Source organism: Pyxicephalus adspersus, chromosome 7 (assembly GCF_032062135.1).
Source record: "Pyxicephalus adspersus chromosome 7, UCB_Pads_2.0, whole genome shotgun sequence".
Lineage (NCBI taxonomy): Eukaryota > Metazoa > Chordata > Amphibia > Anura > Pyxicephalidae > Pyxicephalus > Pyxicephalus adspersus.
The window spans coordinates 53,022,112-53,049,594 of NC_092864.1; the positions used below are offsets into that span (position 1 = coordinate 53,022,112).

The following is a 27,483-nucleotide window of genomic DNA, read 5'->3' on the forward strand; positions in this document are numbered from 1 at the left end:
CCTTCTCCCAAAACTTAAAAAATGTTTAGCTGGATATACTCTTTAATTATGCTTACTTCAAATGTACACATGTCCATATGGGCTTGAGAAATCCTCAATAAAAGCCATCATAAATTCCTGGGAGAACAATCTTTCTAGAATCAGAGCATTGTCGACAAAATGTTGGCACACCTCTTTAGAACAGCTTTTCAATTCTGGACTTTTTTTGCACACTCACTGATATACAGTTTAAATCTTTCTAGGCCACCTTTAGAGATTTACAGACACAAGAACCAAACTCCCTCCCTTCCCATATAGTCAAGAATGCTTATATTCATTGAAAGGCCATTTATGTAATCTAGTTAATATTGATAGCTGGAATTATGTACCACTGACATTATGTGATATTTTTTTATGTTTTTATATGTTTAGGGGGACATTGGACCTCCAGGTGACCCCACCTTGACTGTGAGTAGTCTACGGTTTCATAATAAAATTATTTAATTAAAATAAATTGTTTAACAATTGCTAAATAAATTGTCATTGTTATCACAACATGCTTTTGCAGCTTATATACATTAAATATTTTATTAGTTAGAAAATATATTGTATTAAAGTAAAGCTTAACAACTGTATTACCTGAATTCAATTGGATGATTTGTTTTTATTATTACACAGGAATGTGATGTCATGACATATGTACGAGAGACTTGCGGATGTTGTGGTTAGTTCTTGCATTATTTATAAAACTGCATTTTTTTCATTGTGATTATTTATTACACATATTCCTGGTGAACAGGACAATCAATTACAGATTTTTATTACTTGTTTATTAAAATATACAGTATACTTTCAGTTACTTTAGTTTACTATTACAGAAATGTGTAGGCTCATGTTTAAATTTTCTTTATTTATGTTCTTGTCCATAGCGTGTTTGGGATATGTTTATTTCCCCAGTGGTTGAATTTGATGGATTTATGTCTTTTTTCAATCTAATTGACTATATAACTATATCTAAGAATAGAGCAAAGAGCAGGTTCATTCTTATGCATTGTGGTAATGAGCACATATTAACAGGGCCTGAAGATTCTTAAACAAAAATCAATCAATATTTTAGTCAAACCAGGTGACAAATTCAATGTAAAATCTTTATCAAATGTAAAGTTTAGTAATGTAAACGTAAGCTTTAAAATATTCATCATTTGAAGTTTTGAATATAGTGGGTTTTCCTTATCCTCACTGGGGAGATTCAGTTTGGGGTTGGTGACCTGGACAAAAAGGGAAAAGAAATTCGAAGGAATGCCACTTGTCAAAACAGGAGAGGGTGGATCATCCAATGGGGACACCTATTCTGATAATAAAGGTAAAAAGTAGTGTCATCAACTTTTTGGAAATTTCCTTTGCTTTTTAACAGTATTACACCAATGAGAAAATATCTCCCCAGCAAGTAAAGAAACACCAAAAAATCCTTAAGTAAAAGTTCTAAAATGTCCTGTAAACCAATAATAACCAATATGAGTCCAAATAAGCTTCAAATAGTTTATATTGAGAGTATATGGGAACGGTGTCCCAGTGGCAAATATTCTTCTTGAATTAGTTAGCCCCTAATGAGAGTCAGACTAATTAATCCTTCCAGGAAATGTCTGGATTATCCAAACCTTGATAAAGGGGCACTGTCATGTCCCTCAAAATTCATTGGATGGGTAAAGCTATCACAATGAGAACTAATTAAAACGTGTCTTGAGTAGAGACAAGCTTTAATTAGTTTACATTAAGATGGGCTTTAACCATCCAACCAGTCTGAAAAGGGTGAATTTGGGTCTGGATGAATTTTTATCTGAAAATTGTAAATTTGGGTCCCCCAGGTAAGAACATCCATTTTTTTGAAGCAACCTCACTTCAACTAGTAGGCTGCTTAAGATGGACCTCAATTAGAAGAGATTAATAATGGAAAATCCAGTATCCAGTATCAACATAAAACAGATGACAAAGCTTCCAATGCTTACCCACTATATCCAAAATATTTGTCTAAATATAAGTACATTTAATGTTTTATTAGCCATTATATAAACTGTATTATTCTTGTCCCTTTTTTAGACTGTGAAAAGCGCTGTGGTGCTCTGGACATTGTTTTCATTATTGACAGCTCTGAAAGTATTGGCTACACCAACTTTACTCTTGAGAAGAACTTTGTCATCAATGTTGTGAGCAGACTGGGATCCTTTGCCAAAGATCCAAATTCTGATATAGGTACTTTACTTTAAATACATTAGTCTAAGATCGTCACTTGCTCAAATAGTATATTTGAAAATGTATTAATTTAATAATTTATTTTTTTTTAAAAACCTTCAGCGTTAAATTTTTAAATATTTTTTTTTTTTAAAATGGCCCGCCAATCCCAATATTAAAAAATACAGCTTTGGCTGCAATAGTTCCTTTTTGTTGTTCACCACAATTTAATCTGTTCTTTTATGCAGCACCAATGCCCTGTGGGTTAAATATCAGGGTCAGGGGGTGGTGGTGGAATTTAAATCTCTCCCAGAACAGCCCAGCTGTATTGTGTTCAGCATTAGGCCTTCCCTATCCTAATTGAACAGGAAACTCCAGATGACACATCTTTGTTCTAGAAACCTGGAAGTAATTAGGAGGATTATATAATAGCTTGCAGATGTTAAACTATAGATTTTTTTAAATTGTCCTGAGCGTTCAAGCACACAGTATATGCTTTAAAAGCTAACTTGATCTATAATTACCTTTTGTTGGTTCATTTGTTTTTCAAGGACTCAGGATATGTTTGTTTTTATTCTCTTTGATGCCTTTTCTGTAAGAACAAATTAAAACCCAGGAAGAATTGTATGTTGGCATTGGCTAGTCTAAATCTGAATGACATAATAATAATCATAGCACAGAGGTGCATCTAAGAAGGCCAGAAGATGACTGATCAGAGCTATCCTAAGGGTAAAATGATCAAAGCAGTTGTCTTAGGGTGAACAGAAAGCTGCAATTAAGCCTCTGCCGTCTTGAGATCCTGGGCTTTGACAGCCTTTTATGAAAGCCATGCATACGGCTGTCATATGTGTTTATTTACTTCATTATTCACTTGTGGCTGCTGGGTGAAAACCTAAAGTGGAATTCAACCATGGAGGTATCTATTACTGTGTAACTGACCTCTGATAAATCCTTGTGTACATGGATATAACTTGATTGCATTTGAGTTATTACACATTGCTTCTGACAATAAAGTTGCTTTTGTATTCACTTTGACTTGCAAGATGCCATGTATGCCATTCATAAATCAGTTAAACACAAAGTTACTGCAAGCTGAAGTCCTTCCTTAAAAGCTCTTGTTTATGAAACAGAATACGTTCTGTGTTTGGAAGGACAAATTATATTAATATTATCCAGTATTTTTATAGCACTGACATATTATACAGTCCATAGTCATGTCACTAGCTATTCCTCAAAGGGGCTGAAAATCTAATGTCACTACCATAGTCGTATGTCATTATTACAGTCTAGGGTCTATTTGGGGGAAGCCAATTAACCTAACTGCATGCTTTTGGAAAGTGGGAGGAAACCTTTGCAAATGTAGAACCTGCAAACTCCATGCAGAAAGTACCCTGGCTGAGATTTGAACCTGTAACCTAGCGCTGCAAAGGCCACAGTGCTAACCTTCAAGCCACTGTGCTGCCCATGGTATATATATTTATGGTATATATGTTGATCAGGAGCTTATTTGCTAATATATTTGCAAATTTCTCTATAGGTGCTCGAGTTGGAGTTGTCCAGTACAGTCATGAGGGCACATTTGAGGCTATTCAGTTGAATGATCCCCGCATTGATTCTCTATCCAGCTTCAAAGAGGCAGTGAGGCGACTGGAATGGATTGCTGGAGGAACATGGACCCCATCTGCCCTTCAGTTTGCCTATAATACATTAATCAGGGAGACAAGACGTGACAAGGCCAAAGTTTTTGCTGTAGTGATCACTGATGGTCGCCATGATCCAAGAGACCCCGATGATGGTCTGAATTCATTGTGTGGTGGGGATGTCACTGTCAATGCTATTGGCATTGGAGACATGTTTCACAAAGAAGATGATGCTGAGACCCTGAGTTCTATCGCTTGCAACAACCAACAGCAAATCCAGAAGATGAAACTTTTCTCTGAACTTGTTGCTGATGAGTTCATAGACAACATGGAGGAGCGATTGTGCCCAGGTATAAGCAATATCCATGAATAACTTGTTCCTACAAACAATAGTATCTGTTATTAGGTATATAGCACTATATATAAAGGAAGTCTTATATTCAAAGTAAAACTATCCTACAGACCAGCAAATCTGTACATAGCTATTTGCATTTTTATAGAATGGCATATTGTAACCATGTTTTAGTAATAAAAATATTCATAGAGGTATTAATTGTTCATTATTGATTAATAGATACTATTTAACTTCTTAATATTTTAACCTTTACAGACCCCCAGATTGTGTGTCCAGACCTGCCATGTCAATCAGGTAAATATACCCTAAAGCAGTGTTTTTCAACTTTTTTTGAGCCACGGCACATTTTTTTACATTGAAAAAATCCTGCGGCACACCACAAATCAAAAATGTTACAAAATGACACTCTGTAGCTAATTCTTTTGTCTCTAAGAATAAACAAGAAAACTGTTACCTACTGCCACCCACTGACATGGAAGAGTATTACATTACTCTGCCAGTCACTACAGCACAGACACTCGACAATGGTAATTAGATAATTTCCCACGGTACACCTGAAGATCTCTCATGGCACACTAGTGTGCCGCGGCACAGTGGTTGAAAATCACTGCCCTAAAGGTAATAAGTATTTTTTCTGTATTCTAATTCACTACATTCTGTGTATCACTATATAAGAAACACACATACAGTTAAGGGTAAGGTAAACCTCATATCTATGCATATTTTTAGATTGTTTTACAAGATTACAGGTGATACTGTATAGACAGGGTGTTATTTAGGATAAACATTCTTATAAAACAATTACAACTGTACTTGTCAGCAGACCACGTCATTTAAAGCAAATCTGTAAAAAAAAAAGACAACTTCCCACTGCTTTGCAATCATCCGGGTGCATGCATTGTGGTTTAGATTCTCCATAGTACATCCTGTGACCCTGAAACAAGGATTTGAAAATAGCATCAACCATTTGCAGTCACAGCCTTCTAGTACTAACCCCCCCCCTTTACAGTAGTAACAAGCTGGAGGTTTGCTCCAATTACAAATACATAAGTAATTATATCAAGTGCTGTGTTCTAAATCAGCAATATTACCTTTGCCTGGAGATAAAAAATTTGTAGCCCTACAAAAATGTTGACTAAAGCTGCGTACACACGATTTTTATCGCCCGATAATCGCCATCGGCCAGATATCGGCCAAAAATCTGCCGTGTGTACAGTCGGCGTCGTCCATCGTCCGAACGACCGTCCTGGCGGATCCACGGACGATGAACGAAGACCGATCCTAATGAAAGGGAAGGGGGAGAGCGCGCAGCAGGGTGCCGCTCTGTCGCTCTCCCCCTCCCCTCTCCATAGAGCAGAATGGTGCTGTATGTACAACACCGTTCATGCATCGTGTAGTCCTTTGTCGTTGGAAAGGATCGTGAAAGATCCTTTCCAACGACAAAAATTGCACGTGTGTACGCAGCTTAAGAGGTAAGAAAGTTTTTGAAGGCTTCCTGTCTGGCTGCAACTAAAAAGTTCCTCACTAAGTGAATATTTGCACTTCTAAAATGAAAAATGATCACCTTATTTTTAAGATATGTGATGGAATTAGATGTAATGTAATTACCTTCTAGATTAATAAGGCTGTACTGTACTATAAGCTGATTTGATTGGGGAGCTTTAAATCCTTTAGTACCTACTCACAATAACCTTATTGGTTATACTTGCTCATTTATTTTTATAGCAAACCGATGACTTGCACCATTAACCGGTCCATATGCAAGTAGAATTATTGGTCTGTGTGTCTGCTTTCAGTACAGTTGGATATGTTAATTTTTAATTCAAAGGACCTCTGAATATTGCAAAAGATTTGGTAAAAAATTAAATAAAATTTATAAGGAAGTGAATTTAAAAAAATCTAATTTTTCTATTATAAGGCCCATGTCAAACTTTAGATACAGTCAGATACAGTTTTAGTGGCAGAATCCTTAGGAAAGCAGAGAGAATACTGAATTTTAACCGGCAACATTGTTTGCAGAAAAGAAACATTCATTAACAACAAAGTTGCTTGTGTGATAAGGGCCTTAGAGTACCTGGAAATAACATTGACAATAGTCTCTCAGAATGTGTATAGAATTGTAATCACAGCAATAATTTGAGGATCCATAACTGTGTACTTGAATATCATATGCAATGTAGAAACAGCTTTCTTCTTCAGAATTTACTTTTTTCGAAAGCCAATATGGTGACAAAGAGAGCAGAACCAACATATAAATTTCAGCCTAGTCAAACATTAGCCATTGCTATGACTAAGGCCCAACAGGCTAAAACATATAAGTGAATTCTTTCTTTGGAGCTTTAATAAAGGTTATCTTGAAGGAGATTGGTGAGTGCCAGCTTCTACATATACTTTACTGGTGCTGTGGGTCGGCTATGCACCAGCTTACTAGAGGCAGTGCGCATGGACGGTCAGAGCGGTGTTTGCTTTACATTTCTTGAAGATCAACGTATACGTTTACTGTACTTTTCGCTTACACCGCTTCTGTTGCTACAATCACACTGCATGATCTATCTGTCTTGCCTCTGTTTCTGACCCCTGTGTGATCTGGAAGTTTTGTGTGGTCAAAAAAGGGGCACAAGCTAAAATAGAAACTGAAGATAAAGTACTAAGGAGGTTATAAAGCTAAACAAAAATTTAAAAAAATATTTCTGAATGTTATTGGTCTAGTAACAATTGTCTTAGAGGAAAGGGAGCCCTGAACCTGTCCTTCTGACACTCACTTGCAGGTGGGAAGGGACATAACCCCGAAACTATCGTTAATTACGACCTTAATGAAGAGGGTGTGGAGATCGCCTTTCCTAAAACCATCCCTCAGGTTGCTGAATTCCTTGAGTCCCAGAAGGCGAGCTCCGAGCCCCCAACGTACTCCCAGCTCGTTGCTATGATGGTTTATACGGCTGATAGAGCCAAGTTCTCCAATGGAGAGGAGAGGCAGAAGTGGACTGGGCTGTTTATTGACACTTTTAAAATGGTTCACACAGACATTGTAGGAGACACAGAAGCTCTCATTGGACTCTGTTAAATCAAAATGGTCATTCCTAATTAGAATTAAGGTGGAATATTCCTGTTACAGGTTTAACAGGTGTATGTATTCGGTTTGTATTTTTAAGTTGTATAGCGTAGTCAGGTGTAGCTTTATACTCAAAGTAGAGATATATAGTTGTCCCCAGACAGGATTCTGGAGGGGTGCATTATTAATAAATCTATATTGAAGAGTTTGCATTGTAAATGTTTTGTAAATGTAAAAAATATAAAGATTATATATTTGTTTGCATATTTGAAAAATTATTTAAATATTTGTTTCTACCAAGCCCCCCTTCTAAACTCACCTGAAATTATTTTCTTGTTTTTAATAAATATTAATAACAGTAACAAGTAGATTTTCTGGGATCATTTTATTTTCCTTTAAAAGTCCCCTGTTAACATTATTATTCTTAACATGAATATTCTTCAACTCCTTCTATGCCGCTATCTAATTTTCTATAACTGAGCTTATATAACAGCTTTCACTTAGCAGTCCAAAGGGGTTCACCAGATAAAATTGTCATTTATATAAATATGGTAAAGAGTCAAAATCTAAAAATATTTGCTTCCATTCCCCAGTCAGTTTGTCTTCCTGAGTTCATGAAGTAGCTATCTGGATGCCCTTTCATGCAGATGCTTCTTGTTTTTAAGTATAAATAAATTGTTTCTCTTTTCAGTTGTTTTTGTACAGACCATTATATAAGAAAAAAAGGGATGGTTCTGTTTCTTGAACTATTGTACGTTGTTTGACTCCTTTCAATCTCACTTCCCCTTATTCTTGCTAAATGTAGATACAAATATCCACAAGTGGATAAACAAGGGGACCAAATTATATCACGTTTCTAAATGTTGAGGTCCCCATCATGGACAACTTGCCTAATGGTAGATGTAAAAGGAATCTAAGGCTAGATTTAATTTACTAAATTTGCTTGACTGTGGAGGCCTGTAAAAAAGCTTTCTTGGGTTAAGGATAATAGAATTTTTCCTTGTCTTTCCAACATACCTAAAGAATAGTTTTAACTGGTTAACCTCCTTTAGTATTAACGCCATTCTGCCTAATTACCAATGTTTTCATATAGATCTTAGCATGCATGGAAATTCTACCAGCAGCCTGCCTTTGCATTACAAGTACTCTCTGCTAAATTGCTATATTTCTGTTGTTTTGAATGTGGCATGGTAATCATGTACTTGGTACCAGGTGCTAAGGGATATGATGCTATAAGGTGCTTAAAATTAGTCTACCATTTAGTGAGTTAGAATGTATCTCCTCTCTGTTTTGAACATGATCAAACTTTAAAAGATTTGGATAATGATCATTGATCTACATGTGGTAACTTAAGCATGTGAACAGATCACAAGTAAATATGCCTGTAGAATCAAAAGAAACTTTTCTTCATACCTTCAGAATCATTCAAGTTTCCACACAGGCAATTTATGTTACTAAATCGAGGTCAATGATGTATATGACTTTGTCTGTTATCTTTATGGATTTAACATGATCCCAACAGACGAGAGAAGGAAGAAGAAATGGAAATATGTGAAGATACCTTAGACTGTAGATCTATGTAGTATATATAGTGTCTATATGACCTGTATACAGAGGAAATATACACCTTTCTTTCACAGAGCTTGCCGTTGCTCAGTGCACACAGCGCCCAGTGGATCTCGTCTTTCTTCTGGATAGCTCTGAGAGGATTGGAGCACAAAACTTCAAACAAGCAGCATCTTTTGTAGAAGAGGTCTCCAGACAACTGTCACTGTCCAGGAAGGATGACGAGACATCCAACGCCCGTGTGGCCCTCCTGCAGTATGGTGGAAAAGATGAGCAGGCTGTGGCATTCCCCCTTACCTACAACCTGACTGAGATTTCCCAAGGCCTTTCACGTCTCACATACTTTGACTCTTCCTCGAACATCGGAAATGCCATCATTTATGCCATCAACAACATCCTTCAAGACAGGAACAGAGGAGCAAGACGGTTTGCCGAGACCTCTTTCGTCCTTATCACAGATGGGGTTACTGGTGAGGAGGGCCTGAAGGAGGCTGTTTCAGCAATGAAGAAGAATAATGTGGTCACTACACTGGTTTCTGTGGGAACAGACCTAGACATGCAGGTTCTAAAGCAGCTAAGTTTAGGAGAGAATGCAGCCATCTTTAAAGGGAAGGATTATGCCAAGCTTACTGAAAGCGCCTTTTTGGACAGATTTGTACGTTGGGTGTGCTAATTGTGAAAACACATTGGGTATTCCTATTACTCAATGCTCTACAAATATTTCTACTTTTCTTATTAGTGATCTGTGTTGAATCCTTTTATATGTCTGAACTAAACATTATACATAGGATTCCACATAGGTTACTGCAGTGTGAAAGAAAGTGGGAGATTTGTATGCAGAGCATTTTGTAATGAACATAGAATGTCTAGCGGGAAGATGTTTAAACAAATCTCTTTTAATTACTGTGCTACTGTACGGATTGCTTTATCCACAAGTCATTTTCTAGCATTGTAATTAAGAGAACATTTTCTAATGACTTAGTAAATCAAGAGTAAATATTAGTGAGAATAATCCATATAAACTCAGGGGCCTATTTTACAAACATGGTTCAACAGATAAGATGTCAAGTTACACTAATCATGTACCTACTGGATTTAAGCAGTTTGGAATACTTCTAAATCTAAAATTTCACAGAAGGTTCTTGTATTGGTAGAGTGCAGGAGGAGGGCCATGGGGAAAGGGGTGAGGTTTTCACTTAATATGAGTTGGCTTGGTTTATTGAGGAAAGTTCAAAAAGATCAGCTACAGAGCTGCATGATTCACGATTCTGAATGTGAACATATTGGGTAGTGACTAGGCTTCTTTTTGATTGATCGTTATTTTTGTATTTGCACATCTTTGCCCTTTGTGCCATGTTTTTAAATTATTCCCATATTGGAGATAATCATGCAGATACTTGTAAATGTGGAAAAACACTACAACAACAATCAGCAATGTGTTTCTTTGAAAATTATGTTTTAACAAACAACTGTCGAAACACTCAGAAATATATGCTGAAAAAAATGTAAGTCAGAAAATTCATATAGGTCTGCACTTACTGGTTAATGACTATAACTCATGTTTCTAAAATTGGAATTATTTTGTTAATATTGCGACTATGAGAAACATTTTTCTGTGTGACATAGACAGGCTGCTGAACATCGATGCAGCTCACGGTGACACATTCAGATATAGTGTCATTGTTGCTTGACACACACATGTGGTGCTAACTGCAGGTCACATGACATGGCGACCTGAATTTTAAACCTGTGGCAGGGGTGGGAAAGGGGGGTACACAGGAGGGTATTTTGGTACAATGGCATGAAAGGATGATGCCCACTCAACAGTTTGTTGTCACATGATACAGAAACCCAGGACTTAATAAACTTTTCGTTATTTTTCCTGCAACTGTACCGACAATAAAATGTTCTCCTGTCATTTTGTGTCTTTTTTCTTTTTCTTTACCTACAATAAAAGCATGCTTTCTAAAGTGAATAACAAAAAAAAACAATTTTTCCTTCATACAGAACTTGCTACAATTAAAACAAATGTGTCTAGTCTATTGTTTAAAAATTATATTATTTTATTTTCCATGTTCATTTTTCCTTTAGTTTAAAAATTCACCCGTATTTTAGGCTCCTCATGTCCTAATTGGTATGTTTTATATTGATTTAATATTTCCGGTTATAAAAAGGTGTGGATGAACTTTGCTCACTGGGCTACTATGAAAGGCAGAATGAATATGTTCCCGTTGTGCTGTAGAGAGTCTGCCTAAGCATTGTAAATATTAAAAAGAATAGAAGAGTGAAATGACAAGCACACCAAAACATATTAACAAAAAACCTAGCTCCTCTCGCTCACAGCTAAGGCACATCCCTTTATACTTCCCGTCTATTCCATCTCTATTATGCATGACCTGACCAGTTGAACTGTAAAGGAGGCAGGAGAGGGTGAACCTGTCTTTTCAGTAATAGGAGCTGATTGAGACTTGAGGGTGTAATTAAAAACAAAATCCTTTTTTTAGAAAGTAGGGAAGGGATAAATGTGACCTAATGTTTCTTAGTGTCCTGTCCAGGAGAAGCAACAAAAAATGTAAATAAATTCAATTTGGAATTGACCACAATAGTCACTATGATGACTAGAGGGGTAAATCTCAAAATTGGGTACAAAGAAAAAAGCATTTACTTGTTTGAAAACTCAATAAAAATGCTTTTATATACACTTTAATATAACAAACAATGTTTCTGGGCTTTAAGAAGCTCTACAAGTTACATACCCATTTATGTAGGCACTTTTAGGTGTTTTACTTCAGACAGTTTTTTTATTATTGCATAACTTTTTGAGGCTATCATTTCAATCTCACCAAGTAAAAAAAAATCAAAATACCTCATTATACTTAAGACACATTATATTAATTAATGTATAGATATTACAGGTTTGGAATGCCTTTATTTCAAGTCACACAAGTAATAAAAGTCACACAATCAAAATATATTTGCGAGATATACAAATTTACATATTTTTGTTGATTTAAAATGGATAATTCTATTTAAAGAGAAAGGATAAATGTTTCATGTGATGGTCACTATGGTGCTGAACTTGGTTGTCACTTCTGTACATCTACAAAGATGAAAAAGATAATATATTAAGAATATATGCTTTATTTTTTGTGGTTCAATGACAAAATCTAAAATAATGAGCCATATTGCCAGCATTTATAGGTACATTTAAAACTTAATAAAAAGGTATGTTTAATTCAAATTTCACAGGCCAATGTGAGTGCTATAAATCACTACTTTCTGTTTTATTTGCATTTATTTCTGCAATTATGAGTCATGTGGGATTTAGCAAAATACCCAAGTAAGAAACTGCCATTCTTTCACCACTAATGAAACTAAATAGTAATAGTGTCCCAAAAAAGAGAGAAGTAACAAGGCTTCTCGTTCAGGTTTTTTGATTCATGATAAGTGTTCTGTCAAATTATAAACTAGCTTTCTTCTTAGTTCATATAACTTCATTATAACTTCATATAATAAGTAATAAGAAAGTAATTGTTAGGCAGAGCTGTTGTTGCATAATTAAAAAATGCCCAGAGTTTAATTTCAACTTGATGACACTGTCAGACCATAACAGTTAGGCTTGTAAAGGGAACGTTAGCTGTATTTGTCTCTCTCTCTCTTTCTGTCTCATATTTATATATATATATATATATATTCACCCTCTTAAATGTAAAAGTATAAATTATAATAAAAGCTACATGTAACATATACAATAGGCTTTGGTTATTTTTTGTGTTAATAAAATTTAGGAAATAAAAAACATAGTTTTGAATGTTTACAATTCAGCAAAGAGAAGAGACATAGAGAGGCATACAGTATAAAGCATGTTTACTTCAAACAGAGATAGTAGCAATAGTACATAAATTGATATTAGTGTTCATATAAAAAATGGTTGTCACCCAAAAAATATTATTCAATAGTTCCACCCAATAAATATTATTCAATAGAATAGAATAGAGGTTCTAACTTTTTACTGGTCACATATGATACCGTCATCGCTTTGCCCAGCGGGTTTTTCAGGGGACTTAGACTTCTTCAGGGGACTTAGACACTTTCGATTAAGGTGGTAATCACTTGGTCCTATTTAACAGGTGGGTTCATTTGAGGAGAAGAAAGATTGTTTTGGTGACATAATGTACCATTGGGTATGCAGTAAGGAGAGTATTCTGTATGAATTTGTATTAGTAGTTCCCAATGTGTGGAAAATAGAGGAGGGATTTTTTCCATTTAATTTTACTGACATCTTGTAGGGATTTCAAATGTTACATGTTCCTATTATTAGGAAATTTTGGATGTACACTAATAAAATCACCAAGGATATACATCATATAAACTCATAGACCCTGATTTACTAAAGTTCTCCAAGGTGAAGGTGGGAGAGAATACACTTTCATCAGTGAAGCTTGGTATTCCAGCAAACCTTGAATGGATTTCCTAAAAGTCATTAGCTATTTGTTAGCAAATGTTTTCAATCCTGGACCAGATCCATCCCAGGTTTGCTGGATCACCCAGCTTCACGGATGAAAGTGTATTCTCTCCAGCCTTGGAGAACTTTTATAAATCAGGGCTATAGGGTTTATACAGGTTTAGGTTTTATAGGTTTTTTTACTGGTTTATTGTTTGCAGAGGATAGCATGAGAAGACTAATGTTTTTTTTACAGAGACCACATGACAATATTCTGGTGTATACACAAGCTATGATTCATCCCCAGGAACATTGTGGTCCTATGGATACAAAAGCAAACACAATCAGTGTGACACGGACATATACACTGTAAAGGCATCTGTGCAAGAAGTGATCACTAAGGATGATTTGAACTGATTAGATATTATCCACTATCAGTCATTTGTATGTGGGTAAAAAAGGGCAGATACAAAAAAGAATTCAGAAATATTTTAATCTCTTTTGGCTAAACTGGTATCCTAAAAAGTGGGGAAATCTTGCGGGTTTATGTGTCTATTCTGCAGGCACTTACTAATGTAAGAAGTTAGAAGAGCACAATGTCATAGAAAACATTGTTTTAGATTAGAATGTAACACATGTAATCACCATTAACGTGATAAAAAAAACCTCTGTCATTTTAGGATATACCCAGCTATAATTGTCCAAAAATTCTAAGCATTTCAGGTGTGAATTCTTTGCAATATGGCAAACTGTACGCATTTAGAAAAGGACAGATCTGGAAATAAGACAACATCATACCCTGCAACAAGAGTTTCATTTTTTGCTGAGAGTGTGTAAGATTCCTCTAGCTAAAAGAATGTAGAGGATTATAGTTTCCTATTCCAATGATAGTGCTCGGATAGTAATAATTATGGCAAACATTGCAATTTATAAGCCAAGAAAGGGACATGGTATGGCATGGTATGGTATGGTATGGCAAACATAAGTATCTTGTGATATACATATCAAAATGATAACTATGCTTCTTTCTGGATTACAGGTATAGCTTATTAAGTCAGCTTTCTGTTCAATATGCTGATTAAATAGTTTCATTGTCCAAATTAGACTGGAGGTAGAGGAGTGACATAAGAGCCCACAATGTTAAACCAAGAAGCTGAATTACTGAACCAGAAAATACTTACAACCTATCTAGCTGTGCAGCGTGTAAATCGTATGATTGGCTAACCAGAATTACAAGTCTACAAAAAACAGTTACAGTTTAATTAGCAGCTATCAATTAACAACTATCGTCTCACCGTTCTAGAGTTACTTTGTTAGTGTTTCCCATGATGTCCGTGATGGCCATGAGGTCCGTGAGGTCCATGATGGCCAGGTGGTCCATGGTGTCCATGATGGCCAATGTGTAGATGTGGTCCAAACTGATGATGTGGAGGATGGCCTATGTGAGGATGGGGATTATGGTGGTGGTGGTGGTGATGATGGTGTGGGTGGTGAGGATGATGTGGTCCTGAAAATAAAGGTTTTCCATCAACCATAATGAAAAAAATATGGCAGTCCAAATAATATTTAGATTGTTATAAACAGCAAACTCACAAAAAAAGGGTTAAAATAACGCATATATGAATAATAAATGATAGAACCCTTAGATAACTTTTAAGATTATTTTATTTTCATGGCATAAGTAAAGACTCTTTATGATGCCAGCAAACAGGGTCATGGTTATGATATTTAAAAAAATCCGTTCTCTCATGGGACCATAAAAGGACAATAATATATTTTCAAACCTAAAGCATGGGAAGGGGCTAGAACTTATTTCAGGCTTTTATGCTACATATGACCACAATGTGGATATTTACATTTTCTTCTTGTCATAAAAAAGCCTCCTCAACAGAACCCTTCCAAAATAAAAAAATATATTTTTATTACCGTGGGAAAGCATTAGAAAAACTGACAATGTTTTGTTATTGTTGGAATCTTCCTAGCCTGGTACAAAAGAAACCCCCATAGAATCTCAACCCTCAATCATTTCCCCAATAATCTTGTCTATGGTAAACACCAATATTAATCGTTCCATTTGTTTAAAATGCGACCAAAAGTAAAATATATAAGACTATATACACAATTAAAAAAATATTAAGCAATAACAAAATATTTTCAGTGGTAACCTTGGTTTGAATTTCCCATTTTGATGAGTCTGTAAAAGAAAAAATATCAGGTAATTAGCTATGTACATACTAATTAAACATAAAAATGTGTTAAGTGCTAATAAATTGTATGGGTATTGTCACATCTATGTTATATTTCCATTAATGTTTTCACTAAAGACAGCTTTTTTTTTAGCTAAAAGTAGTTTAAACGTTTTTTCTCTTTTTTAGCAGGCACTTATTTTATATACATAGTATATAGTTCTATGTATCCTGAATATGTAATCATTACATACCATGAGTATTAATCACTCAATAGATAGAAGGATAGATAGATAGATAGATAGATAGATAGATAGATAGATAGATAGATAGATTTAACCTATTAATATTATAATGTGCAGTACATACCTTGTCGGTTCTAGGAGTATAGTTACAGAATAAAATTAGCTGACTTTTTAGATGGAAGTCAGATCTACAAGTGGTCTCAGGTTGAAGGAAAGTGTAGCGATACAGCTTAGAGAAACATATATTATCCTAGTGATGACTAGCTGTTTTGTCAACAACCCACTCCTTGACACTCCCCAACCCAAAGGAAAGCATCAATGTATAGTGTACGGACAAACAAAGAAACGCTCCACATAATTTTACACTAACACTGCTGGGAGAAAGGCTACAGATTATTTTGAACATTCTTTATATAATTGCTGGGTATGTGAGCCTGTTCCTTATGTACACATAATATTTCAACACACTCACAAGCCAATAAACTTTGAACTTAGGTCATAATTGTGTATGTTGTAGCTGCCAAATGTTCTTGAGTTCTTAGCAAATGCACAGTTCAAGGATTTAAAACTGTAGCCCTTATAAAATGTCTGATTTTAAGTACTTTATTTTTTTTTTTAAAATGGGTATATTTTATTACCCAGGTATAATTTTTTGATTGAACATACATGTTCTTCTCCATAACATCCTGGGACCCCCAATATTCTTTAGTTCTGGCCGAACCTACTCTGATATACTGAATGGTGCTATACTCCTATACTCCTAGTTGAAGAGTATTGCCTCATTGCAGTCTAAAAGGAGTGACTGCCTAGGCGTGTCCTTTGCCAGGCAATATATAATGCCCGAAGGTTTGAACATTGTAGCAGGCCAACCCCATAATGGAGAGGTAAGTACCTAGCTAGCAGGTGGGGTTTGCATCCACTCACTATTTAACCAGACTGTCCAATTAAACATTTTTAAAACCCTAAAGTAATACCCATAGAATAAATTATAATCAATTGCAATTTTAAATGTTACACTATATAATGCAACTGTTTATCAAACCCAAATTTTCCATAAAAACATACACAAAAAATTTTAGTGCACACAAACAAAATATAATAACCATTTCTGGTAAATTATATTATGTTATGATGTAATATCACATGCATTCTATGTACTGTTTCACGTTCACTCCTGAAGAAGGGCTCTGTCTGAAATGCATCAAGTGACAATTTAATATGGAATATTGCTGGATACTGAGGTTTTCACACCATCAATGTTACAATTATGAAAATGTCTGAATAGATCATGTGGCATTTGTGTCAATTGTGAATGGTACTTTATTGTATATTTTTATCGATAACTGAATAAAAAGAAAAAAATTAGTTTTATACGCCATAAAAATCTCATTTCTTTGTGTATTTAAACTACATTATCAAATGTGCATTGGCCCAACACCAACAACAAACAACGGTTTAAAAATATGTACAAGACTGTACTTAAAGCAGAGATATCGCCACGATTTTTACTTTAATTAGAAGTATTAAATGTGTTTTGTTTTATTTTTTCATTAAATAACCTTTTTAAAAAAAAAAAAAACAAAGCCCCCTCTGCCTTCTGAGTGTAAAGACTGAATGGTAGTGCAGAGCACTCTAGATTACGCATGTCATGAATCCGAGGAGGCTTGGGCCGCTCCTTCTGTGCATGCCCACATGAGGCATGAGCAGAAGGGACTTTTCTGTCATTAAAAAAAGAAAGATGCTGATCACACGCATACACAGTGAGATTGACAGCATACGTCACCAATCTGGTGCCTGCACAGTGCAAGATTGGGTGACGTAGGCAGAAGAAGGATAAAGACAGATGAACAATAGCGGCGCCAGGATGAAGCAAACCAGGACAACGCAGGACCGTATGGAAGACAGCTCAGGGGGATTGACGGATCTGCGCAAGTAAAGGTAAATATGTTTTTTTTTTTTATTTTCACTTTAGTTCCACTTTAATTGATATTTTAAAAGTCTTTACTGCTTACTGCTTACTTACTGCTTAATTTTTTCTAAAAATTATATTGATCTGCCACACACACATAAATGCCATTATCATTTTTGTTTATGTGTCCACCTGACACATACATTTGTTTTTGTATCAGTGCATATGTAGGTTAAAGGCTTTAAAAATGTTTAAGCATGCTTTTTAATTTTTATTTTATATATTTTTTTACTTTAATTGATTGCTTTGACAGGGGATTGGATATCTCCCTATGCTTAGTGCAAGTGAAAGGTCCTCTTTAGGAAGATATCAGAGGTCTATAAGACCCTCATATCACCTCTGAATTCTATTGAAACTGGTGGGGACCTTCCCAGGCACACAGATGTGATCGGGTGGCTTTAAAGCTACTAGAAACTTGACATATAGCAGCGTTCTTATTACAAGCCAAAGCTGAAAAGGGTGTAAAGATTAGGTTAGTAAAGATTAGTAAACCTCTCTCTGGTTCAAACCCTTTGTTTCATACTGTTTATTTTTGGGCTGTGAGCAGGGATCTTTAAATTGTGACTAGCAAGATAATTTCCCTAAGTACCATTAAGCCAAAGACAATGACAGCTGTGGCTAAATAGTCGCTATAATCTTACCATATGTCTACTTTTCTCCCCTTGCAATTTGCTGTATACATGTTTGTGAGGAGCCTGTAAATTGCCACCTTCTAGTGACTTTGCAAGGTGGTCTGTCACTATACATCTGCCCTGATCCTCTATTTCTTGAATTTGTGATCTCACCATTCGGTCTACCATTTTACAAAATGACCAGAGGTGCTTCAATGTTTTACAAACTCTACTGTGCACCCCACAGCCATAGACCTGAACATCAAGGAATCCATCAATTTTTACCAGTTCAGCATTTAAGGAGAACTCACCAACACATGATATTCAGCAGCAGAAAATGTATTTGTCACAATTTAAATTTTAAGGGTCATTGAGGAGGCCTTCCTCAGACCACACTGGCACTATGGTGTGCTAGCTAGATCTCATCAATTTGCTGAACCAAGGCCAGGTGCAATGGGCTAGGGACTATCCAACAACCTGACAAATCCATCCTGATATCCCATACTGAAAACCCTGCAGTCTGTAAATCCTCTTCCATACTAACCTGTACCTGACAACCTGTTGTCTGTAACTTCCCATCCACCCTACAAAAACTGACAACACACAAGTTGAATTCCCTTTCCACCTTCCCCACACTGGACACCTTGCAATTTGTGATCCCCTTTCCTTTATACTGATTACTTGGTAATTTACCAAAGATAGACACAAATGCCAAAAGCTAGGGGGTTATTGGCTACCTTAGGTTAACCAACTTTCTTTTTTTTTTCAGATGGCTAAGAGTCAGAATTTTTGGCAAATGTTTTGTGTTGGTCATATTCTCTTTGTGAAGAAAATCTCTCACTTTCTGTCCTTTGATGTTTTCTGTTTTCTGATGTTAGGCTTTGGGTAGAACCACAGTCTGAGCACCTGTGCCTGTCCCTACATCTGAAACTGCAATCTCAAGAACAACCTCAGGTCTCACACTGACAATTGGAAACCAATCAATCTGGTTTCTATTCCCATAATTACCTTGACAGATAATCAAGATAATTACCTGAGGTTAATTTGCAAACAAACATGTGAGAGGTTTAGGAGAAATAGGAACTGCAAATGTCATAGTGTAAAACAGCATTCCAAATAAAAGCCTTATATGACCTTAAAAAAAGAAAACATTATTAAGTGGGGAAAAGTTGTTTTAGGGATTCCCACATGTTAAAATCATAGAGAAAGGCTTCTGTTTTCAATTGGAACCATCCCGACTTTAGGATTTTTTGGCATGTTTTGCCAGTTTAAGAAAAATATTTTATTAAAGTGGTATTTTTAGGTTTCCTTAAGGTAAGGCACATGTTGATGAATTATAAACCATGAAGAGTGAAATGTTACTTCAGTATGAATAAAGAAACCACTGACACAACCACAGTACACAGAGCAATGTCACTGTGCCAAGTTCCATAATCAGATTTCAATTTTCTACATGTAGGTTGGGGACAAGGGACATAAACAATAAAAAAAATATTTCAAATAGTAATCTTTTATATGTAAATAACAGACTTTCAGTAACATGTTTGGCACCCATTTAATGCCCAGCAGCAATATGACCAGCACCTCGATTGTTATTACTGTGCATTACCTATACCCGTACAGTGAATTCTCTCTTTGCCAAGGACCAGATCAACAATGCCAAGCCACCAGTCATATGAGAAGGCACTTTAAAAAGTCAAACGAAACATGTAAGAGTTTGTGGTCATGTTTGCTGTGTTATGAGGAAAAGCTACCCAAGTCATGTGAAAAGTATTGGGGATGCACCTGCAGATTGGGAAATGTAGCATTTAACTGAAAAATTGTATAGCTTTCAAACTGTGCTGGTCATATATAAATACAACATGGAAACCCCCTGGGTAAATAACTGTATTTTCATTCATTCAAGCAGAACTCGAAAAGATAATAAACAATTTAATATTACTATAAAAAAACTGCAATGTTTGCAATAATTATTGTTTGCCTTGAGTTCTCTTTTGCAGCATTTGTTTTACACCATAAAATGTCATCAGTCCGTTGGCCATCATTAGCCCTTTATCTTCGAGCCCAGGTTGTCCTAGACATGGCCTAGGCTGTGACTGGACTATAAAAGAAGAAGCAGCACAGTGATACGAGATGTCATCAGTCCAGTGGCCAGCATCATTAACCACTTCTCTTGAGCCCAGGTTGTCCCAAATTTGTTCCAAGCTGTGGCTGAATCATAAAAACCGAAGCAGCACAGCGAGTTCATCTACCAGCATGTTCCTTTTGTAAAATGGATCCTTTTGTAAAACGGAATCAGGTATTCCCTTGAACATTCCGTCATATTATTGTAAACATGTTTTCACCTGTAACTTTTTATTTTGGGGTTATATAAAAGGGGAAGGAAGTGGACTGAAGAGATGTGCCATGAGTATATGGGGTGCAGAGTTTTAAAGAAAGAAGGGGCCCAGGTTAAAATTCCACATCAGGGGCCTATAGGGGACTATATCACTCTTCTATATACTATTGTTGGTAGCTGCTGAGAATTGAAAAACATTGCCATAACTATTGAAACCCATTGATTGACTTTGACTACATGGTGGATTGGAGACTAGGGATCTGAGTTATTAAACCTCTCCAAGGCTGGAGAGGATACACTTTCATCAATGAAGCCCGGTGATCCAGTAAACCTGGAATGGATCAGGTCCATGATTCAAAACATTTTCTAGCGACTAGCAAATTTCTATTCCAGGTTTTCTGGATCACCCAGATTCACAGATATATGGATATATATTTTTAAGTATACTGAATTTAATTCTAATTATTTTATAAGAATGCACATTTTTTATATTAAAAGAATGTATATCATATAAAGGCAGTTGACATTTATATACATAAATTATTACAATAAAATAATATTTATAATATAGATTTACTGCAGAGATTTTTTTAAATCACAGTTTTTCTACAAATAACAAAGTTTGGGCCTTTAAATCTTTAAATCTTTATGCTCAGCAGCAAAATGTTTATTAAAGTATTAAATTAAAGGCTGAGGTGAGCAAACTACTTCTGTATAGTGAATCATTGTCACTGCAGAGCAGGATGCACCTGTGCTGATAATGCATGGTATTGTAAAAAGACAAGCATTATCTTCTGAACTCTTTGCATTGTATTGTGGAGCATTGTAATTTTATTATATTGCATTATATTTTGAATGTACAACGTCCAACAATTCTTATCAACAATTTATGAAAATATTTGTTTTTGCTGTGATATCTGCATCATCTACAAAACCATATAGTCATTTCAAACATAATTGTATCTAAAACCACAAAATAATATTCTAAGCCAGTGTAAATATACCGTTTACATTATATATGGTCTTGTTATAGCAAAGTCTCCAAAACAAATGCAGCATTTCCCGGATGTGTTTTATGAAAGTATACTGTAGTCAAACTTTATAATATGTTAAATATATTTTTTTTTATTGTGCGTGGGCTGTCATAAAAAAAACAAACTGTGTTAAGGTGCAGAACCTTTTATCAGTAGGAGAAGCTCTTCAACTGGGACACAAAGAAAAAAAACACATTTTATTGAAGTGGTGGAAAGGTTAGAATGTATGACTGATGATTACCATCTCTTGTACAGTTGTCAGGTGCAGGTGTCACAGGACAAGGAATCAAGAAAAATCCCCCAAGTGAGGAACACCACCTAATCAAAACTAAACATTATATACTAGGTAGGATTATACTCTAATATTCCCTTACATTTTACTATTTTACCACTAGATGTCCCAACAGCAGAGTACTGTGTGTGATACTGGTTTTATTTGCACAGTTACATTTTCAGGACTGCTTGGACTAAGAAAAATAAGATTGCCATGAAAATGCAACTGTTGATAAAAATAAAAAAGTATACCAAACTGCTGTTGTTGCAATTAATACAGCTGGAATTGTTTTAACCACCAGATGTCAATAGGAGATTGGTACATTTCTGTTAGTGCTGCTACTTAAAACAGAAATATTGGGTTTTGTGGAGTTACTGTCAAAATGTAAAAGCATGAAATGGGCACTGCATCTGGTAAAGCAGATCTACAGATTTAAATTAAAAAAAATCAAAATAATTAAATAATTTTGAATAGTCTATCAAACAACCACAGTGGAGCCAACATTTTAAATAGGACATTACCACTTTATTTGAATTTATATACAATTACTGATAGCAGCTCTTTCATATATTAACCTACCATGCATACTTAGAATATACAGGATTGACAGTACTCACACAGCAGATCTCCATCCCACATTCTCCACAGAGATAAGCCTGCTTTTTGGGCTTATTGTACTCCTATAAGCCCCCAGCACCTTTTCTCTTGTCCACTGCTCAAACATCTAGCTTCCATCCCATGCTGGCTGCACCACCAGAACTTCCTACCACAGCCCCCGATTCCCTGAACATCTCAACCTCCTCCATAGCCTGGCTGCACCACTATTGCCACACACTGGAGACCCGTCATTTTCTGAACATCTCATCCTCTTGCCCAGCCTGGTTGCACCACCAGGACTCCCTCCTGTGGCACCCTGAATCCATGTACATCTTTGCCCCCTCCTTAGTCTGGCTGCACCACCAGAACACCTTACCACAGCCCCCTGATAAATCTTAGCCTTCTGCCCAGCCTGGTTGTACAACCAAAACTCCCTACCCCAGCAGTCTGGTTCCCTAAACACACTCTTAAACAGCTTGACAGCACCAGCAAAGTTCCTTTCCATAGCCCCCTCATTCCCTGTACATTTTGACCTCCCTAACAGCCTGGCTTCACCACCAGAACTACCTACCATATCTATCTAATTTTCTAAACATCTCAGCGTCTTACCTAGCCTAGCTGAACCACCACCAGAACTCCCTGCTATAACTCATTGAGACCATTACCATTTCAGCCCCCCTCCACCTGGCTGCACCAACAGAACCCCCCACAACAACCCCGATTTCCTGAACATTACAGCTGCCTCCCTAGGCTATCTATATCACCATTCTTTGGCCCATTTTTTTCCACACAGAATATTGCCATGCTGCCTTATTTTGTATATCCTTGGTACTCCTACAGGTATGTGTGTTTTCACCTGATGTAGTGCACTTTTTTTCTTTTAAGCCATCACTCCCAAACCTTACTGTTCTGTAATGGAGATGAGAGCCGTGGATGCATGGGAAGCCTTTACATGATTACCGCCATCTTACCTGTCCCATCCTGTCAATCCCCTCCCCCCTCTCCCCTAACCAAAACTACTTTCAGTCATCAGGTCCCCCAATCTTCTTCTTCCACCATTCCTCCCATTACTTTGTCTTTCTTCTTTTATCCCATATCATTGCAGAGCATCTCCACCCCCTACTATAGAGGCTTCCCACCCTCATAAAAATTAGACCCCCTCCTTTTTCTGTCATTTGCATTCTCCTATTCTACACACACACACCTCTTTACTTACACCCCATCCAGTAACCTTATTACCCCTTTTCTTACTTTGCTTCCCCCATCCCACCCTAAAACATAACTACCTGTTACATCCCTGCCAAAGCTTGTGTCTCATTGGGGTTCCATTTGAATAAACTCAAATTAGCACCTAGGGCAAGCAGTCCGGTTGTGATATCTTAGACCAGACAAAACTTTGGAAAACAATGTTAATTGAAGTGAAGGCATTGAGCTACAATGGAGGTTTTATAAGGTGACTATAACCTGGGTGGGGATTCTAAAATCCTAAGCAGTATGTTATGGACTGATACACACACTGTGTATACCACATAGATAAAGGAATCTAGGGTCACCATTAGAAATGTATGTGCCCCATACTAGCCAAACTTCCTGCGCCCCTCTTCCCTATGTCCAAAAGTTTCAGCACTGCAAAAATAATGCTCTTTTCAATCAGGGCCCAATACAGAAATACCACTTGTCTCATCCTAATGGCAGCCCTGAAGAAATCAAATAATATGAATCGGCTTGGAACACACAAGATTCACTTAAAAGAATTAACATTTGTACAAATTTGTATTTATGCTTCTTTTCTTTTATAGTACTGCAACTTTATATATATATATATATATATATATATATATATGCTATGTGACCTCAGACTTTTTTCAGCTTTCCTAGTTTTATGGAGTGGTAAAATGTTTAATTGTATTTTCTAAATTTCGAACAGTGAGGTTCTTTTTGAGGCGAGGTTTTATCTTTAATAGCAAAATAAGCAATCATTGGTATGTCCAGATATAATGTCGGTGTTTTTATTGCTAGATGTTTCCAGCCTAAGGCTGTTCTGATCACACTTGCCAGTAAAGTGAAAGAGTGTTGCTCCACCCTACACATTAAATTGGTCCTTATATTGGTCATTATATTGGGATAAGATTTAAAGGGATACTGAAGACATTCTCAGGTGAACTGGAAATACATCTCATAAACATTTATCCTTTTTCTTGTCTGTGTATCTAAACCAACACTGTTTAAAAGTAAGAAAAAAAAAATATTTTTTCTATCAAAAAATGTCAATCAGCATAAGTTTATGATATACACCAGAAATCAGTAACATGATTGCAATATTGATATAAAATGTATCAATTACTTCCTGTGCAATTTTATATTCCATTTCCATTTATTTCTTAAGCATATCCAAACATAGATGAGGTTTAGGCGTTAAAGGTCAAAACCTTGTGTATTAGGAAAGAACTATGAATATATTTTGAACCTTGTCTTAATACCAAACATGTGGCGCTTGGTCCTATCTGACGCTGCAAGAAGAAGCATAAAGAGTCTTTGTTAACCAGTAACTTATGCAGGAAATCAAAAGGACAAGGGTGCAATGAGGTCATATAAAAAGTGTGTGCCTAATGATGAATGCTTCTCGTTGTTTGCATTGCTTATCATCAGAATGGAACTTAATCACAGCCAGTGTAAAGAGGTGAATAATGGGACTTTGAGGACACAGATACAGTGAATTGTAAGATATGATGTTATATTGAAACACATTGGGTAGCCATAACAGCACATTGTATATAAATGTATGTATGTAGGTGCTAGTATATAGGTAAAAATATATATAGGTATACAATGAAAAAGCACAGGAGTATCTGGAACAATAAAGCAGTTATTTCATATATTCAAAAAAACAAGAAAATAGGATAAGGTTTATTGATACTTAAAATTTGCATTGATGCGGTAACAATGACTGCACATACCTCAGCTTCTGCTGTCCTACAAAACTACTAGAACATTTGTGCGGACATCTTTACAGAAAAAAAGGAGGTTGTGCCCATAGCACCTAAAACCTAGGAGATGTTTTTTATAATAGGAGGGTTTTATCAATAATTTAAATTTTGGAAGGAAGTACAGGACCTTATCCCAGTCATCAGAGGTGAAACACAACAGCTTACCCCTGCACAGATCCTTCTGCATCATAATGTCTCCCAACCTAACACGTAACAAGTATGAAAAAACGCTGCTCTTCCATTTTCTAAACGTGATTTCCATTGAGATGGAAGTCCCCACATACTCCTTCCATTAAGGATTGGCTGACAAAGATAAGTAGGATAGCGGAGATGGAAGAATTGATTCGTTCCTCAAAAGATGGTATGACACAATTCTACTCCACATGGGCATGTTGGACTCATTTCCATAACACACATACATATCAACATATTTTCTGCTGGTAAGGACATCACTCAATAAAAGGCTCCCTGTTTCTGCGCCCTTCCTTCCCTGATCCTGATTCCCCCCCTCCCAAATACCCTTTTCTTACTAATGGTTGGATATGACCATTACCATATCCAGGACTTATTGAAATGCAACTACCTTTCATACAAAATTCTTTTGTCCACACAAAGTCTAATTTCACTCAAGTTCTATTTAGATGTTTTTTTTATTTTGTTCTGTAATGCTTTTCTTTTCATGTTCTGGTAACTATGCAAACAATATTAATAACTTTAATAGTTTGCTCATATACCTGTATCTTTGTTATAAAAGTTTTTAAGAGGAGAAGATTCTCTATCTGTTTGATGTATAATATTCAAATATTGTACCTCTTTCCACATGCTACTTTGTAATTCTACTTTCAATGTTGTTTTTCTTCATTGTGCCTATCAATACAGCTACATTTATTTTTGAAAAAAAAAATTATTATTTTTTTTAAGTATTGTCTCTGTTAATCATTTTATGGGATGCTCCCACATATTACTCCTAAATTTCAGTCACTGGCCAACGGTACAAATGTAACATAACTGTGCAGAGAGCATATATGTATTGTAAGAAATACTGGATTTTTTTCCAGAAGTGCATTGTAGCTGATATGTACGTGCTTTTAAATTCAGATAATTTAGGGATAAATGGACTTTGAAGGGCCCAAACCTCAAATTTTTCACACAGGTAGCAAGTCAACTAGAATGATTTTTTTGGTTTTTATTTTTTTTGACTGTTCATGTGCTTTGGGCTGTCTTTGTGTAAGGCAACATGTGTGAGACACATTGCAAATGCATTCACACAAAGTTCAGATGCAAGCTACATCAAAATGTTACGTTTCTATTTTCATTGTAGTTTCATAGTTAAGAAATACATGTCAAACACAGCAACTGCAAATGCTAATTTCACATCTTTTAAATTTATGAGCAGCGTGGTAGGTAGTATTAGGTTAAGTTTACATTTAAGTGTAGGGGGAATTTTAAGTGTTAGGAGGTAAAACAGTCCTTTTGATCAAGCTTTAGATTGAAAAAAAAACGAAATATTCATGTACTCACGAACTTTAAAGATGATACATACTGCATGATAACACCCTGACAATTGCTGGAAACCTTTGGACATGAAAACAATTAAACAGGGATGGGCAAGAAATAAATCTTTGTGGTCATGGCAACTTCCATCCATATTACACATACCAATATTCTATTTTAAACTCATTGCACTGAGCTGTCTATGTCACAAGAGATGAAAAGTTATTTCAATGTATTGTCTTTATAAGTAACAGGAGTGACACAAATTCTAGATAAAAAGATATTGTGACATTACAAGCTGATGCTTCATTTGTCAAATGTTGGGAAACATTCTCCAGAATAAACAGTAGATATTAGAATTGTACATACACCCACACTAAAAACATCTATTAAATGTTTCATAACATTTGATACTTGTCCTGTTACGTAGACAGTAAACTTTCAATTAAACTTCTAAAGTCTATTTAACAGAAAAGTTTAAAA

The 27,483-nt window shown here is 35.9% G+C and overlaps 1 protein-coding gene and 1 long non-coding RNA gene across 5 annotated transcripts in view; one reads left to right on the plus strand and one right to left on the minus strand.

The window, feature by feature from the left end:
* The window catches only part of COL6A2 (collagen type VI alpha 2 chain), a 30,031-nt gene extending 19,292 nt beyond the window's left edge, over window positions 1-10,739 (plus strand). Inside the window, exons 23-28 of one of the 2 annotated variants that reach the window (XM_072418459.1) lie at window positions 412-447; window positions 658-703; window positions 2,077-2,229; window positions 3,746-4,198; window positions 4,459-4,497; window positions 8,896-10,739. In XM_072418459.1, the coding sequence (XP_072274560.1) occupies window positions 412-447; window positions 658-703; window positions 2,077-2,229; window positions 3,746-4,198; window positions 4,459-4,497; window positions 8,896-9,494 (1,326 nt within the window). In that variant the 3' untranslated portion in view covers window positions 9,495-10,739. Of the gene's footprint in view, window positions 1-411; window positions 448-657; window positions 704-2,076; window positions 2,230-3,745; window positions 4,199-4,458; window positions 4,498-6,971; window positions 7,513-8,895 lie in introns of those variants that run through there. The other variant, XM_072418460.1, reaches the window with a different exon arrangement.
* Window positions 10,740-11,730: 991 nt separating this feature from the next.
* LOC140335655 (uncharacterized) lies at window positions 11,731-27,139 on the minus strand. 3 transcript variants are annotated; one of them, XR_011921742.1, is made up of 4 exons: window positions 27,028-27,139; window positions 15,431-15,459; window positions 14,561-14,772; window positions 11,731-11,921 (listed from the first exon to the last, which is right to left on the minus strand). It is a non-coding gene; the product is annotated as an uncharacterized lncRNA (long non-coding RNA). The 3 variants fall into 3 exon arrangements; XR_011921743.1 differs by having other exon boundaries at window positions 27,050-27,107; XR_011921741.1 differs by lacking the exon at window positions 27,028-27,139 and adding an exon at window positions 15,821-16,089.
* Between the last annotated feature and the right edge of the window lie 344 nt (window positions 27,140-27,483).